General features: G+C 43.3%; 2 protein-coding genes across 10 annotated transcripts in view; one reads left to right on the top strand and one right to left on the bottom strand.

Moving 5' to 3' along the window:
- The window catches only part of LOC119442591 (chitinase-3-like protein 1), a 27,913-nt gene extending 26,383 nt beyond the window's left edge, over positions 1 to 1,530 (top strand). For both annotated transcript variants that reach the window (XM_037707521.2, XM_037707519.2), the window contains exon 8: positions 544 to 1,530. In XM_037707521.2, the coding sequence (XP_037563449.1) occupies positions 544 to 1,083 (540 nt within the window). In that variant the 3' untranslated portion in view covers positions 1,084 to 1,530. The remainder of the gene's footprint in view (positions 1 to 543) is intronic.
- Positions 1,531 to 4,152: 2,622 nt separating this feature from the next.
- The window catches only part of LOC119442594 (DENN domain-containing protein Crag), a 91,871-nt gene continuing 78,702 nt past the window's right edge, over positions 4,153 to 17,321 (bottom strand). For 7 of the 8 annotated variants that reach the window (XM_049662249.1, XM_037707524.2, XM_037707529.2 and 4 more), the window contains exons 34-40: positions 14,411 to 14,591; positions 11,598 to 11,779; positions 8,425 to 8,508; positions 7,438 to 7,555; positions 6,813 to 6,867; positions 5,799 to 5,968; positions 4,153 to 4,714 (exon numbers count right to left, since the gene is read on the bottom strand). In XM_049662249.1, coding sequence (XP_049518206.1) covers positions 4,563 to 4,714; positions 5,799 to 5,968; positions 6,813 to 6,867; positions 7,438 to 7,555; positions 8,425 to 8,508; positions 11,598 to 11,779; positions 14,411 to 14,591 — 942 coding nt within the window. In that variant the 3' untranslated portion in view covers positions 4,153 to 4,562. Of the gene's footprint in view, positions 4,715 to 5,798; positions 5,969 to 6,812; positions 6,868 to 7,437; positions 7,556 to 8,424; positions 8,509 to 11,597; positions 11,780 to 14,410; positions 14,592 to 17,321 lie in introns of those variants that run through there. The other variant, XM_049662252.1, reaches the window with a different exon arrangement.

The raw sequence follows: 17,321 nt of genomic DNA on the forward strand, positions 1-17,321 counted from the left end.
CCTTCAGTGTACCTTCAGTATGCTCTCTAGAGGAAAACACTATAAGCATTATCGAAGGTACACACATTGTATGCATGCCCATGTATGTTTTCCTGATGAATTTAACCACCAAGATGGCTGTGTATTAAATTAAAATCCGAGCCCCACTTGTAAACTGGCATGACATAGCTTCAAATGTCTAATGATCCTGCTCTGCTTTAAAGTATCAATGACACCAGAGTTGGCGCATGCATTTTCTACACAATAGCAAGTAGAAATCTATTGCTTTTTACGCAGCAGGTGAAGTTTGCTCACTCCATGGGTCTTGTCAATGGCTTGGCCTTTTCTATTGAAACAGATGGCTTCTCGGAACTGTGGGAAGGCTCTCTCCAAAGAACAATGAGAGATATGTTTGCAAATCGATAGCAGTTGATGCAGCACCTTGATTACAGAGACAACACTCGAGCTTGGCCTCTACAGATTATAAATGACAAGACAGATTGTAATCAATTTGCTTAAGCACAACAACAGTTTTTACAAATCTGTTGCTTTCCTGCATAACAGGTCCTATTCGCACGCTCGCTGGGTCTTGCTGGTGCCATGGTCTGGTCCATTGAAACGGATGACTTCTCAGGAACATGCGGAGGTACGAAAAACCCCCTGCAGAGAGCTATAAAAGATGCACTTGAAAGTAACTCCACCATGCCACTGCCAACCACGGTAACGAATTTGCCATCAACACCACCAGCAGAGCCGAAACCAGAAACAGGGTCGACTACAGGAATGAACTTGCCATCAACGCCGTCAACAGAGCCGAAACCAGAAACAGGGTCGACTACAGGAATGAACTTGCCATCAACGCCTCCAGCAACATTGAAACCAGAAAACGAGACTGGCGTCAGTCTACTTACGACGACGGGCTTTCCTACCACAACATCTGCATCAGAGCCAACATGTCCTAACGATGGCTTCTATGCATATCCAAATGACCCACACAGATTCTACCGGTGCGTGTCGCAACTTGATGGCACCTACGTTATCTATGTCTTTGACTGTCCAGCGAACACAGTCTTCAATCCCTCCGTCAGCGTATGCACATTCTAGGCATGTAATGTTTGTGCTCTGAACAAACCAGACTCTGGCATATGCTCTCTATAGCAGGCAACTTCATCTAAAGGTCACATGCTAAAAAAAGATATCATGCCCCTCTACACACCTTAAATTTCCTGGTAGGAATCAGTGTCACAGTTTGAGACATGACACTAACTCCAAGTGGCTCAAATGCATGTACAGATGTGTTCGGGTTTATCAAAACATCCTTAAGACATTTGTGTTTCTCTGGTCACAGATGCACAGAATTAGCTATCTACTGAATTTTCTCATATATAAGTGAGCCAGCGTCAAGACAAACTAGGTCAAGCCACGTGCAACATGAATGCAGAAAAAAAAAACCAAGTAAACTGTATAGCCTTCTATTGACATACAAGTTGGCCTGAGAACTGAAATAATGTTTGTGACTATCGCAAATAAAAGAGATATTGAAGTTTTATATGCTGCATGTGTTGGACTTATTGCCAAAGCTGATATGTAACACACTTATGCAGAGCTACAATCAGTGCACATGCAAATCACAGCTTGGATGAACAGCGGAATAATGACAAGACCATGACATACATTCAACGTAGCAAGAGAGGTCGAAATGTGGATGTGTTTGCCTACTGGCGTCCATAAGGCTGAAAATTTAACATGGTAATTGCACAACGTATGCATGACAATGTTTGCCTTCACACTTTAACCTGTTGTGTTGCATCAGGAATTGCAGTTCAAGGCATGGGACTAACCAGGATATTGAGACCAAATGAAACTGTAGTTCATAGAAGCTGCATACTGATACTGTATTCAGTCAAACCTCAACATAACGAACATGAATATAACGAATTTTTACTACTTAATTCATTATTATATATTATTATTACATATTAACCGAGTTAAACCTCGATATAACAAGGTCGGTAAGATAGGCAATTTTTCATTATATAGAAATTTTGTTGTATTGAAGTCGACCTTTTATGCAGAAAAGTACAGTCACCGATTGATTTTTCTTACACGGAAAAGGGCTGCAAAATTGTCCAAATTATCGTGCAATCGAAAAATAAAGCAAAATTTAATAAGAAAACAATTATTTTGTTGAATTTGAGAGCCGGCGACGAATGATAAGGTTTCAAGCCATGTTGCCGATATCTTCACATCGGCGGTACGAATTAAGGGAAGCCAGCCACGCTTTCGCGTCCACTCCTCCCCCGCGGCTGATAGCGTCGCCCGCACTGAGACGACGCTATCATGAAAAGCGCCGGCAGTGGGGAGCGAATTCTTCTCCTACCTCTCGCTTCAATCGGTCTCCGAAACCCGAGATTACGCAACCTCCAGTACTAAACGCGCGGGAAGACATCGCACATGATGCCACGCCGTCTCCGCACGCCCACTCTTTGCACACGCAGCAGATTACCTCTAAAGCAGGGTGCGAAGCTGTGTATGCGCTCAGCCGCGCTTACAGCCATGCGCAGCCTCGGCCGCGCCAGAATAACTCCCCCCCACCCCTTCCCTTCCTCGTGCTTGATCGCATTACCGCGAGCTCGCTCCCCTCCCCTTCCTTTTCCCTTTGCTCGCGCGGGAAGGCGGCACTCGTGCAGCCACCAACTTTCTTGTATCACCCTCGCACACTTTCACTCGCACCTGAAGCACACAGTGCGCGGGGCGCGGTAGGATCTTATCGCACATGGACTTTATACGGAACATGACGCTGCACCACTTCGGCGGTCACTCTTGTTGCGGGGCGCGCGATTTGAGAGCTGCGTCCGCAAGCAGCCGTTTGTAATCCAATCATTTGACCATCTGCGTCTGCAGAAGTTTCCAATTGTCTTGGAATTCCTTTGCAGCAGCAGTGAAATTTCGTTATATTGAAATCTCGTATAAACACACTTCATTATATTAAGGTTCTAAATACATGGTGTTCTATGAACAGGAGGTTATGAAAGTTAAATACTTCCGTTATATCGAGGTTCAACTGCATAATGAAGTAAGAATGTTTCCTGCTGATATTGGCGTGCAACTAATATAGTATACATTTATAACCAATATTGGATATAAGGAAGATATTTTCGTGTCAGATGTGGTGTCATTATAACGAGGTTCTAGTGTACTAATCCCAAAATGCAATTGACACGGCACAGTGCAACGGACACAATAACATAAAGATGTGATCAGAAAAGCCATAGGCCTCAGAAAAAGCAGGGAGACAACATTTTCCATAACCCTTTTACTAAACTTCATAAAAAAACATATCAGTATATATATAATATATATGTATATATAATATATGCATGTATACATGCAATGTAGTGTACAGTGTGTTATCATACAAGTGTAGCTGCAATTTTGAAGCAGTCACAGGTGTGCTGGCATGATGTACCATGTGCATGTTGGCCTACACATGAGCAGAGTGATTTCAACAGTGGTTGGGTGAAGACAAGTGTGCCAGTTCAACAACAACAATGGCACACGTGCATTTTAAATTCATGGTAAACAATGAAGAGCGCAGGTAAGAGCGCATTGCACACAATGAGTTGCTGCTACTGTCTATGGCAGCTGCCCAACACCAACGGCTGAAGAGATGTTGAAGTGCAGCCCCATAACATGAAACGAGAATGTATCATGTAAGCGCGACATGTTTCAAGCAAAACATCAAGATTAGGGCCGAATTAAGTAACAATTATTTTTCTTCTGTTCTTTCCTTATCATCCCTCATGTCAAAGGGTTCATACAAGTGATAACAGTGGCATGCAAGCCAGTGATAAAAAGCAGAACAAATGAAAAAAGAAAACCGTTACAAAACAGGGCCCCTGCTTAATCTTTGCCGCTGATTTTATGAGTGAGTATGATATGAATGCACGTGCCTAAGAAAAGAGAAAAACCTAGCCAACTGCTCACAGAATTAGTAAACAAAACTGAAAACAGCCTCTTGATTAGTAAAAACACTAACTGACAAAACGCCGACAAACGAAGCAATCATACACTCATCAATCACTACTACAGAGTTTCTGCGTGCACCTTTAGAGGCCTGACTCCGAAATAGCTGGGGCATTGCTTCAGTTCCTTGTGGCACATTTTGATGAGTTTTCTTTTTTTCTGTCGTTTAAAAATTGTTGTATATGTCTATACAATGCCATGCACAAAAAAAAAAAAAAAAAGAATTAACAACTGCGAGTCGACTATATATTATCAAACCGCACATTAGTGTATAAATAAGACAATGCATTGCTTTTGTAAATTATTTGATATAGGCTATTTAACACCGCTCAAGAAGGCGTAGCACTCTTGTAAGTGAACTACATCACCTAAAGGAAACAAATGCCAACAGTTCTTCACAAAGTCAACAACAATCCGCTGCGCTAGCTTGATCGTAGCTCTCCAGCATCAAACCATGGCAGAGCTGAAGAAAGAAGCGACACCCCTTTCGTTGAACCGAGCACATGGCTCAAACACAGCATGCCGCCCATCTACAGTCAATGTGAACATTCACGGCTTTAAGTCAAAGAGAATGGCTTCAGCTCCAAGTCTCTGAAGTACTTGCGGCAAAGCATGGCACGCACTGATGGGTACTTGTCGCACTTGAACAACGCAGAGCGTTTGGCCGCCAGTTCTTCATATATTTTAACATAATCACGGTAGAACAAATCTGCAAAAGAGAAAAAAAATTACAGAAATACAACATTGTTGTTTGGGTCCAGTGCTGGTGCATCCAGAATTGATAAAACTGCAAGGGCAAGATGATATGGCTCCAAAAAGCTGCTCAAAGCGCTGGCAAATAAAAATTGGGAAACCCACAATTAAGGGCTAAAAAAAGACCCTTCAGAATTCAAGCTACTATAGGAAATACAGTCAAGCATGCAAATTTTATTGTGCCTGCATGGCACACAGTGGAAGAAATGACACTGGAAGGAAAGCTGGTTTTCTATTCAAACAGAAATCATTAAGGATAGGCATAATAAATAGTATTAAAGATTCATTTTCATGCTACTGCGAACAATAGAATACTACCCCATGTTTGCAAAACATTCTGCTCTACAACAGCTCCCCTTTACTCATATTATGTCACCTGGATGTTCCATTAAATAATTTTCAAGTGTGTGCTGCAGCGGCCATTCTGTTTTGAAGTTTCTGTGCAGTTCACTGGGGACACGTTACAATTCTCTTAGGGCAAGCTCTTGAAAACACTAATGAGGAAAAGTGCTTCTAATCTGAAACCTCTGAACTGCAAAAGCTGCTGAAGCTTTTGTTCAAGAGAAGCGTGGTCATATAGAGGAAGCAATGTCAACTGAGTTGTCAATTGACAATTATAATAATTCTCATTCTGAGCTTGAAAGGACCGTAAAATTTTGGTGATACGGTGGAAATTGTTATATGCCTTCTAAGGAGTGTTCTAGTGCAAGATTTTTCACATTAGTTCATAACACAAAAACTTTTGTGTTATTTCAAGCATGTCACCTATTTTCCTGAAATGGTGCTGTAAAAAATATCCTTACCAGAAAAAAAAAATAAAAAAAAGAATGCTTTACAGGTACCCTACACACACATATTTCCAATCTAAATATGCCAAATATTTCATTGCAACATGCAAATTAAAAATCTACCATTACTGATAATGTTCCTACAATTGTTTAAATGATTAGACAGGTGTCATGCAAGAAATGGCTCCCCAGTTTCAACTCCATGGGCAAGAATAAGAATCATTGATGACCAGAACGGCAAGGGTTACTCACTCTGGTTGAGAGAATCCTTGCCAAGGGTGGCCAAGGACAGGAAAAGAACATCACGGTAGAGGCTGGGCCGGCGCTGCTGGCTGCGTGTCTTGTGCCTCTCCCTCACCAGCAGTTCCACTGCCTCACGCACGTTGCTTTGCTGCACACAACTCAGCACCCGCTCCCGCAGGCTGTCAGTAAGAAAGAGGATGAGAAGAAAGCAGTGCACAAAAAGGTGGGAAAACACAAACACAGAATGAAAGGCTAAAAGGAACAAGTGCTGCTCTACTAGACTACATTTCTTGTGCAGCGATGGTTTCTTCTTTTTGTCTTTCTCCCTTTCCTAACTTCGCAGTTGTTCCCATTCCTCTTTATTGTACTAACTATTCACAGCTGTTCTTCCATGGCTCTAAAGCACGAACTTGTCCAACCACGAGTCAAATAGCTTGGCAGTTCTTGATGTGAGTAATGATAGACACTGCAGTGGAGGGCTCCTATTTAATTTTTATCAACTTGGCTTCTTTTAAAATGCCCTAACTATAAGCAGTATTCAAATATTTTTGCATTCTACCCCTCATAAAAATGCAGATGCGCCAAGCCACAAATTGAATCGGTGAACTCGTGTTCCACAGTAGAAAACCACAATCACTGAATTAGTGTGGTGGGTTAAGAAGTTCTCCCAGGCAAGAATGAGCACAACATGACAGCCATCATCACACTGCAACAACTACACATTATTATGCAGCTCCCCCGTCATGAACTTCCCATGTCAGAGAGCAAGAAGAAAGCATATAAGCATTCATGATGAATGTACAAAATGCAAAAAATGAGGACGAGATAGACAACTGGAGAACTCGTCCGAAAGGCCATCTTGTCCTCGTCCATTTTTATGCTCTGTAAGTTCGTCGTGAATGAAAGCGACCCCACCCAACTTGCTGTACTAGAAGAGAACAGATAGGCTAGAATGGCTTTATGTGCAGTTGATAAGCAATGCTGAAAAAAGGAAAGTAAAGGCTTGCTTATTACCACACTCACCTTTTCGTTGGCTTGTTGTCTTCTGTGACCAGCGATTGCACCAAAAAGGACATGTCTGCCAGAGAACACAAAGCAAGAGGTTCACGCAAATAAATCATTCTGGGGAAGAACATCTTTCTCAGCGAGCAGTTCAGGGCTGCAACTTTATAGAGATGCCTTCCGACTGATTCTATGCCACTCTTATCATCCACCAGTCGCGGCTGGCTGATCCCATTGATAACATGGCCGCTCTGACCGATGACGAAGAGCACAAAGGAACAGCATCGGAAAAGGCATCACTACAAAATCACAGCCCTGGCTTGCTTAAAGGTAGCCAAAAGGAAGAGAATAATTACGCTGGAAGTTAATAACACAAACACCAACAAAGAAAAGAATGTGAAAAAAAGCCTACTGTCTATTTGTATAGTTTTACCACTTTCATAATTCAAAGAAAGTCAACATTATTACACAACTTTGCAGCAAGCTAGAATGCTTTAGGTTAAAGATTTACATCTGGTTATTGTACTTTCAATTTCTTATTTGTATGGCAAAGGCATAGGGTACGTTATTCATACAAAGAAAGGGTGAGCAAAATGGTACAAGCAGCCCTTGACCACAGAATAGAAGTGCAGCAGTTTCACTCAACTGTGTTTGCCAAGCTGCGAGTACATGTATGGCACCATGTTGCTATGCAGCCTGGGGTTGTCCCAGCAGCAGCTGATCACCACCATCTTCCCTTCAAGGGACTGCCATTGCTCAGGGACCTGGAAAAAAAATTTAATAATAGATCAGCAGATTAACTTGCATGCATTTTAATATAGATAAATCCACTACAGCAGAAGTTAAATGCGCACCCAGATTAGCACCTGACACAGCTTCTGTGATGCATGAGGAGAAACTTCTCTTCACATAAAAGTGATGGTAAAGTAAGAAAAGCACAGCTGTGATATTTGGGACATGTAAAGGGTTGCCATGTGTCAGGTGAAACAAACAGTTCACAGATAGTCAAGCGTTTGTGAGAGCATTTGAAATGAAGGCTTGCGGATTATCTTTTTATCAATAGGCATCTACATTGTGACCTGTTTGGCCAAGTTCTCTTTATAAACTGGAATAAATGTCAAAGTTATGCTAGACTGAATGTCAATGGTGTGTTCCACCACAGAGTAGACAGCACTGTACAGCCCCATGGTTCAAGCGGATGCCGTAATGTCACATAACCATCACTCCAGTATAGACATTTCAATTAACAATTGGATGCAACCAGTTGAATGCCACCCTATGAATGCAGTAGATGCTGTCAGAATGCATCGCCTTAGATCTCAACAATTTATTTCAGTTACATTGGACTGCAAAACTTTTATTTGCAATGCAGGTAGTATTCGACTTCTAAGTTCATTTATGGAGCGACCCAATGTCGTACACCAGGTTTCTCAGATATGACTCCAGAAAAAATGCACAGGGGACAGCTGTTTCTGCAGCTCCTGTCTCGATACAATTATGGAATGGCACATAATCAAAAGAATTTTCTCTTGATTTGGCCTTTCAGACAGTGAGTGCACATATTCTACTTGCCACAAACAGAGGGCACCAGCACTTTCACAACGATGTAGAAGAGAGGATTTTTTTAGCTCACCTGGCGATCCCTGAGGAGAGAAACAGCCTGTAGGCACAGTTCTGGAAGATGGCTTGGTAAACTAAGTCGTTTGAAGTACCAAATCTGTGTCAACCAGATCATGAAATCAATCAATCAATCAATCAATCAATCACTTTCACTTTATTTCAGGTTTTTCCTGAGGAGACTAAGGCTAAAGGCTGCAGACACCTGACAACCTCTGTCCACCTCAGTTTGCAACAAGTACAATACAAAAATCACAAAAATAATATTCAAACAGAGCTTCACATTATGCAATATGAGAAGTTTCTTCACAAGTTTTAAAAGGACACTCACTTGTTATTAAATTTCAGAAGCAATGCAAGAACATTTCTTCACATGAAAAGAGTAATGTAAATGCAAATGTTTAAATATATATAACATACATATATATATAAATATATACACAATATATAACATACTCAATATTGCAGAAAAACGAATCATGTTAGTCTGTTACAATAACCTATTCAAAAACAAATTAAAGCAAAATAAATACATGTTCACAACAGTAACAGTAGTAATTCATACAATTTTCTAAAAAAGGTTTTGAATAATACAGGCATGGTCACAGTCCAACGTCAGTAGTTATAAGGTACATCCTGAAAATATGCTTTAAAGGGCCCCTAAACCACCTCAGATATTTTTTGAACATTTCAAGTAAAAACGCGCATCGAGTTCTGAATGCCGTCGCGATCAACGATGCCAAACGCTGCAGTGCTACGTGCCGCGGGCGCGCTACAAAATAAAAAAAAAGCAATGCCGTCCTCCTCTCCTGGTCTTTCCGGTATCCCCAGCGGTCGTCACGATGTCAGCAGGGTGAATCTGGTGATGTCAGCGTCGATGATGATGCCCATTGGTCGAACAAGAACCTACGACTTCCGGTTTGTCTGCTAGCAGGTACGCGCGCTCCCTGCTCTTCCTTGTCGTGTTGCTCGCTTGTGCGCCCTTGCGAATCGGTAATTACAGCCCGCAACGCAAGTGCCAAATCGCTCACGTTCCAACACAGTCGTGCTTAGCGGTCTGATTAGCTGCGCGAACAGAGTGCAACAGTGTTGGCCTTTCTAGACGAGCGTGCAACACGGGGTCTATAGCGGCACGCTTCACATGAACACGGGCCGGCACCGCAGCAACAGCGGGTAGCCGAGAAGCGCTGAGCCCACGTCCCCGTTACCGGCACGGTAACTCGCCGCATGCTGTTTGCCATTCGTGGGCCGCCGTTCGACGGCGGTTTTCCTCGTGAACGGCAAGATTTCCTTGCCGTAGAGAGGATGAGACCGGGACCCATTTGTACGGTAGCCTCACCGCCACCGCCGCCGATATTGTCGCTAGGCCTTTTCCGGCTCACTTCAAAGCTAAAACGGACGGCGCTTCGGAATTAATTACGGACGCTCACAAGCCATAATATTTTTTTACCGTTATCACTCTTCGCAATAATTGTACACGAAGAAGAAAACACGCTTATATTAGAGGCGCCATCGGCTGCGATGTGAGCACAGCCGAGCCGGTCGTCTCCCGTCGGTAGCCGTGCACGGCAGCTGAGCTTGACAAGTATCGGAGCTCTCGTTCATGTTTAGCATTTGACAGTGGATATCGTTCTTCATAAAATGTACAATTTATGCATCACTTTATCTAGGGAAAATTATTTTGCGTGGAACAGAAGCTGAAGCCGATGTTTTTGTCGCCGGTGGCGGAGGTGTGCAGCTTCGCAGTTGTCGATTGGCCCGTTGATGGTGCTGCGGGCGGTGCACCGGCCAAACTGCCATCTACTTTGGATACCCCTCGCGCGGCAGACGTTCTAGGGTACTGGAGGCCGGTTCGCCGTCGGTATATTTACCACTAGCGTGGATGTGCCTTAACCGGAAGTGGGCAGTGTTTTTAGAAGCGCGTTGGCGATGACGTATGTTACGTGACATTTGGAGAAGCACTCGACGAGGAGAGACCAGCCGACGAGGAGAGTAGCGAAGGAAAGAGCGAAACAAGCGAGGGCCGTTTTTCGATCATCAAACGCGTGTAACTCCGCTATTACAGCAGCATTTCAAAAAATTCTTGCGGCTACGTGTTTGTTGTAGACTCGTGCACAACTGCAACACCACAACTAAATTTCAACCTCTGGATGGTTTCACTATTCCTTCATATTTATTCAAGTTGCGTGTAATTTGATAATGTAATGTCTGTTTTCCGTAATTAGTCCAAACTATGGGTAGCCGACCTTTAACTTATCTCAATTTATATCTGTCACTTTCGGCAACAGTGTATTTTTTATATGCATTTGTGCTGTGCAGACACTGCATAAGCTTTAAAGAGTATATATGGTGGGCCTTTAACATGTTAAATGCGCCACCACACATCATGCAGTCTGGTTCACATTATGATGCTGCATTTACTTGTGCAAGGCCTACTCTGACACAAGAACTGCCTCCCACCCCCAATCTAAAAAATTCAAGCAGAAGAAAAAGAAAGCTTACCCAGTGCACACATTAGAGCTAGCAAGGAAGACTATGATAGCGTAAGAAAATTATTCTTTTTTTTTTTTAGTGGATTACTGGTGGCTGCATACTCAGTATAGCAGTAGTGGTACACTATGCAATGTCAGAAGGCAGCCATATGCCCGACTCATGTAATGCCTGCACACCGTCAAGATTACAGAAAAAAAAGCAGTACATGTGTTGCATGAGTAAATATGGTACAACAATATTAATTAATAATAACCAAAGGAGCTTAACACCTTGAAGCTGTGCAGAAGGTCATGATAGGCACCCTAGTTGAGAGCTCTGGATTAATTTTGAACATCTGGGGTCAAATTTTGTAACAATTATTTTTCCAATCCATTCTTGTCACCAATTGTTCTATTCTGTTTAGAAGTTCTGCTAAGATGAATTTCTCAATAAACAGCTTCCCAAGGACCTTATAAACAGCTTCCCAAGGACCTTTCAAGTTCGTCTTAAAGCACCACTGACAATGTCATGTCTGCCAATTCTTAATGAGCATTCTTCTCCGAAATGCTTCTGACAGACTGCACATGTATTTTCTACATTGTTTGCTTTTTCATCATAATACACTTGCACACTGACTCACATTAAGCTAAAGGTCCAAACATTTTTTGTAGGGTTGTGTATGTTATTTCTTTTGAGTAGAGTACAATTAAAGCATACCAAGTTCCAATAGAGTATGGGGTGGTGGTCAACAAAACCAGCACTGAGAAGGCAGTCGTCGTCCTCGTGTTCCAGCAGGTTTTCGACTTCCTTGCGAAGCACCAAGGGGCTCAGGTACGGCACTGTCATCGGATCCAGGGACACGGATGGCCCCAGAGACAAACTCACGCGGGACGGACTTGCTGCAGGTGTTCAGAATAGGAGAAGTCACCACGCATGAAGGCGCAATAACTACAATCTCTGCTCATTCAACAGCAAAAAGTGGACAGTTTGGTGCAGCTGTACGAACAATTCGAAACATTTATTTGTGTGTAGACAAAAGTGAAATCGCAGATTGCTTTTCTTTCTCTTTTCACTCTAGTACAGCGTTTACATGCATATTATCCATACATAAAAATCAGGAAGCTTCAGTACAATGTCGACACACAGTTACAGTGGAAACCCAGTTATGTGTCTGCCAATTTCGCGACGTCCTGGGCATTACGATGAATTAGCGCAGCCCCGGTGAACTCCCCATAGAGACAATGCGTTAAAGCCCTCGATTATACGATGCAAGATTATGGACACCTCATCTAATACAACGACCTCCACAAAACTGCGAACCTAACAGTGAACACCGTGGCAAGCGCTGCCAACCTCCGGCAGCTCACTTGCGACGCAGTCCCCTCCGTCAGCAGGGGGGGAGAGCACCCCTGCACGTGAGAAAAGCTTCGTCTTTTTCCTTCCCTTGTGTTCGCTGCTCTCCCATCATTCGTTTCTCTTCCCCTTCACATCGGTCAACCACCACCCACTTTTGTCCCTTCATTGCTGCCTCTGTATTTTCTCTCTCTGAACGTTTCCACAGTGCCTGCGCCTGTCACCAGACACGTCCGCATACAAGACAGACAGCTTTTTGGCTCTGTGCCAAGCTCACTATCTGCGCACAGTACCAAGAGCCCTGTCAACCGTATACTTCAATGTGTCCAGCGCAGAGTCTTGCAAAAGTGAAACTATCTATGAAAGTGATCACCTGAGCATACCACCCCAGAGCGTATAGAAAGCACGAGAGCATGTGTGAATATCGAACCAATTAGCTACCGGAAGGCACGCGGATCGTACTAGATACGCGTGTTCACGGACGCAGTTATTGCAAAGCATTAGCATTAAATAGAAGCTGCTCCCAACTCTGTCGCGCGAACCTGTACATTATAGACATAATTTTTGTTGGTGGAATTATAGAAAGTTTTTGAATGGTCCCGAGAAGGTCGTATAATCAGAGTTCCACTGTATACCCAAATCTTGCCTTGCAGTGCGGCTCCATGGCATTGTGACCTACATTGTCGTAAAGCTGAATCACGCTTTACCAGAGCAAATTCTTCATAGGTGGTTTTTATGTGTGTATTCAGGTGTCTGTGCATACACGTACACCAAGTGGTCTTTTTTGTCTGCGTGGAAGAATTATTAAAGGGCCCCTGAATCACTTTTTATCAAAGTGGAGAAAGACATATGAAATGAAAATAGGCTATTTCAGAAATACTTTGCCGCAAAAAGTACTTCAATGCATTCAGCAATCAAACACGGCCTCCACTCTGCTCCCGTTCTTTCAAACACGGCCTCCACTCTGCTCCCGTTCCTTCTTCGATGCCTTGCACTGCAAAGGCTATGGCGAAGCGAGGAGTGGTCACAACGCTCCGCCTTTGAAATGTCATCGTGGCGCGCAGTTCAAGTTTCATTTTGGGTGTTAACGTAGATGCCACGACTTTAGATTTGGTGCCTACGACACGCTAAACTTTAGCCAAACGCAGTTGTCCTCAGCGAGCCGCAGTGCGCGTAGCCAGTGGACTTGTGGCGGCACCCTGCAGTGGTGCACATTCCACTACGTGGCTGCTATTGGTCGCTGACCACAGCGACCAATAGCAGCCACGTAGTGGAATGTGCTTTATTACAAAATAAAGCGCACAGAAATGAGTGAGGATCATGGTTATTGTTGAAACGAGAGCGTTTGAGAGAAAGGTGACTTCGTGCTTCGCTTGCAAGCTCCACGCACCGCGTACGAAGACAAAACTTGGCTGAGATGTTCACAGCAGCATATGCTACCCACAGACTATGCTATTTTACCAAGGCCGAGGGGTGGTTCAGGGCCCCTTTAACCCCTTCCGTGCCATGGACAAACTGGATTCGTCCATGCGTTTCTGGTAAGACAGCGAAGGGTGAGCTGAGCTCATCGATGATATTTTTCATTTTCTAGCAATGCCATGGACGAGCTGGTTCTGTCTCAGCACTTTTTTACTCTTCCGGTAGATAGCAACACAGAATCCATGGGGAAGCACAAGCAGGAGAGAGTGTCTTTTGGTGGAGGAAGTAAAACATGTTGGCAACTGAAGTTTTAAAAATAATTTGGCCATTTTTGGTACGAATTCAGGGTAACAGCATGGCACGGAAGGGATTAAAACTTGCCGATGGTAGATAGTGCAATTCTGTCACATAAGCTGGGTTACTTGAATAGGCGAACATTACATTAAAAAAAAAGTTAGTTGATGTTTAGGCAAATTGCCGAAGTTTCACTAGTCAACTTGTCTTGGGGCACATGTCTCAATTGTGGAATTGAAGCCAAGCAGTAATGAAGTCGCACTCATCTAGCAGAAATCCTATACTTAACACCTGTTTAGAGAAATGTTTTCAAATTCTGTGGTGCAATGTATCGATTGATGTTCCAATTAACACTGACCAAGAAAAGGAAAATTGTTACCCATTTAAAAGTAGCATGAAGCTAAAAGGAAAACCCACTAAGAAAGAGTGGGTTACACTCTATTTTACAGTGCAGCTGTGCTCACCTGATCCCAACTTGAACAAGGGCGTGGTGCCAGCAGCGGACTGTGGATCAAGCAGCAGCTCAGCTGATCCTAGACGGCCAGCTGCTGTCCGTAAACCCAGAGGGGCATCCCCAACAGTGACACGGCGAGTTCGATGCTCAGCACGGTCGCTAGTCTCGTTAGAACCAGACGATGGAGATGCCTGCATCACAAATCTCAACTTCACCACCTTCCATTTCTTCATTGTAGCTTGAGGTGGCGCCACGCCTCCTTCCCTATCTGATATGCATCTGTGTCTTCAATAATGCTGGCCTTTCTGCATCACTTATTTATGTGTTCCGTTCTCTTGAGCTTCAACTTGTTTCTACGTATACAGTCGGCAACCAATTTTTCAGATGACAGATATTTTGGACATGCTCAATTGTTCAGACTTCCCTGCAGTGCTGCTACCTACTCCACAGACCCTATGTATATTGTTGATCGAAATTTCGAATGCCATATGGTGTGTAGCTCAATTTTTCGGACCGATCCGTACGTGCAATGTTGCAAACATGGCAGCCACACCCTCACTTTCATTGTTGTGGCGATTCCTTGGCTTTCCAAGTGCTGTACAGCTGCTTTGAAGTATGTTTCATCAACTCTACACGAAAACTGCACCTTTGGTTGCCGACTCTGACGAAGCGATGCTGGTTAGGCCTAGTTGGAGGGTGTGGCAGTTGCCAAGCAGTTGAGAGGAGTTCACCTTTAATATGTTAGCACCAGCAAACCCCATACATCAGCAGTTAAGGCATGAGATTATGCTCATGAGCTGGACTGACAGCTATGCTCATGAAGCACAGTTCAGGTCTGTGGACGATCAGCAGACAACTGCAATGAATGCCTAGCAAGTTTGTATGTGCAAGGTGTACGCTCATGTGTAGGCATAAAGCTCCATACTGAATTTGTGCCACGCATCCTAAACTCACAGCCTCGCACAGAGTCAAGGCTGTCAAGGTCGCAAACCTACTTCACATCGGCACGGCACACATCAAGCTGCACAAATCACGAATGTGAAGTCTACCCGGAGCCTTGATCATCATGAAACTTCAAGTAAATATTATTCCAATAAAGCAGAATATGGAACCAGATTCTGCGAATGAACTTTTTGTACTGCTGATGTCCTAAAAAATTATTAAATTGATTTTACAGATAATAATACATTTTTTGAACTACCCGATCATTTACATTTTCACGGCCCTGTCTGTGTTTGAAAAATCGGTCAGTGACTCGTTGATACAATTCTGCATAATACGTTTTTTCGATAATACGTTTTTGTTCATTTCCCAGCCAGTGTCTTACAAGAGCAATGTATTTCGAATAATACAATTTACAGATGATACGTTTTACTTTTTGGTTCTTGTGAAAGTTGCATCAATGAGATTTCACTGTGCATAAGTAAATAACTACAGCAGAACCTCATTGATATGATTCCGTTTTGTATGATTTACAGGCACCGAATTTCACAATCAAGAACACAAAAAAATGACCCAATAGAATTACGCTTCTTTATTTACCAGTTAATACGCTCCCGAAAAACAGGATCTTTTGGCATCAACGTACAGTGCAGCACCAAACCGCGATATTAGTACGATACATTTTCTGGCTGCTAAATCCTACGTGAACAAGAAAAGGCACGAGGCATGCGTGATCGAAAGCAGTAGGCACCCACCACAGCAGCTTCCCCGCAGTACTCGCTCGCCCACCCGTGCCATGTAAAAATGCCAACACACACTCAGTTTCCCCCTCCAGTACCAGCAAATCTCCCCTCGCGAGTTGCCGCACATTTCAATCAAAGCTATCGCCGCCAATCCTCTTACTATAAGCATCTTCACCTCTTTTTTCCACAGCATGTGTGGCATAGTGCCGTTGGAAGCGTACTGCACATTTTTAATAAGCGATAACCCAAACGCTCTGCCTTTCCCTGCTGCAAGCAGTGCGAAGTGAGCGTCATGTTTCACTTTCGTGGCATTGTATTCCTGCGTCACCCACCTTCTCGATTTCGTTTCAGTTTCCATTGGTGTCTTAAACACTACGCAATAGGAAAACGACGAAGAGCATCTCAGGCCGCTCGGGCACTGCCAACTTAATGCTCATCGGCATTTCCTGCTACAAGGATTCTTGCTGAGTGGGCACGTCAAAACGTCCCGCTAAAATGCCCCGCCCGAAGAAGCTGCTGACACAGGCTGAATTCAAGGAGCACAAACTTGCCGAAGCCACAAAAATGACAACGCATGTCTAGGGCCACTCAGTCCCCACCAGCTTGGTGCATGTGGGCGTCTTGTGCGGCAACAATTCGCAAAATGCTTCGCGTTACGTACATGTCAAATACAGATGAGTCTACCAACTTTATTTTTTACTTCGGATTGCACATTTCCCTGACTTATACATATTTTCTCGCATTTTTCTTTTTTTGTAAACGTATTAACGAGGTTCTACGCTATATAAAGAATGCCAAGAAGAAAGCAGTGCCCACTTCTTGTCTATGTGTAGTTGCATGCAACTGGTACTTTAGTAGATAGCACCATGCACGTCACAAAAAGAAGTTGTAAAACAAGAAAATGAAAGGTCATCTATACATGTTCACATGCAGCAATACATGTTTATGGCACCAGAATGCCATTTCTTTGCATAATGTTTTTTTTTTTTCTCTCTTTATTTACATGAGTACCTGTTATCCGGTGGCACATTCATGCTAGTTGACTGCCATGTTAAGGTGCACTATTTTCTTCTAAAGGTTCCTTTTGGAGCTATGTTGTATGGATACTCTTTTATACTATTTTTGTTTTCTTTATGCATATGTCTATTAATTCAGCATTATCTTTGTGCTCCACTGTGCTAATGAATGACTGCCTCCATAGAGTCAGCCATGCAGTATTTGTTTGGTGCCAATGCA

This window comes from Dermacentor silvarum, chromosome 2, assembly GCF_013339745.2.
Source record: "Dermacentor silvarum isolate Dsil-2018 chromosome 2, BIME_Dsil_1.4, whole genome shotgun sequence".
Classification (NCBI taxonomy): domain Eukaryota; kingdom Metazoa; phylum Arthropoda; class Arachnida; order Ixodida; family Ixodidae; genus Dermacentor; species Dermacentor silvarum.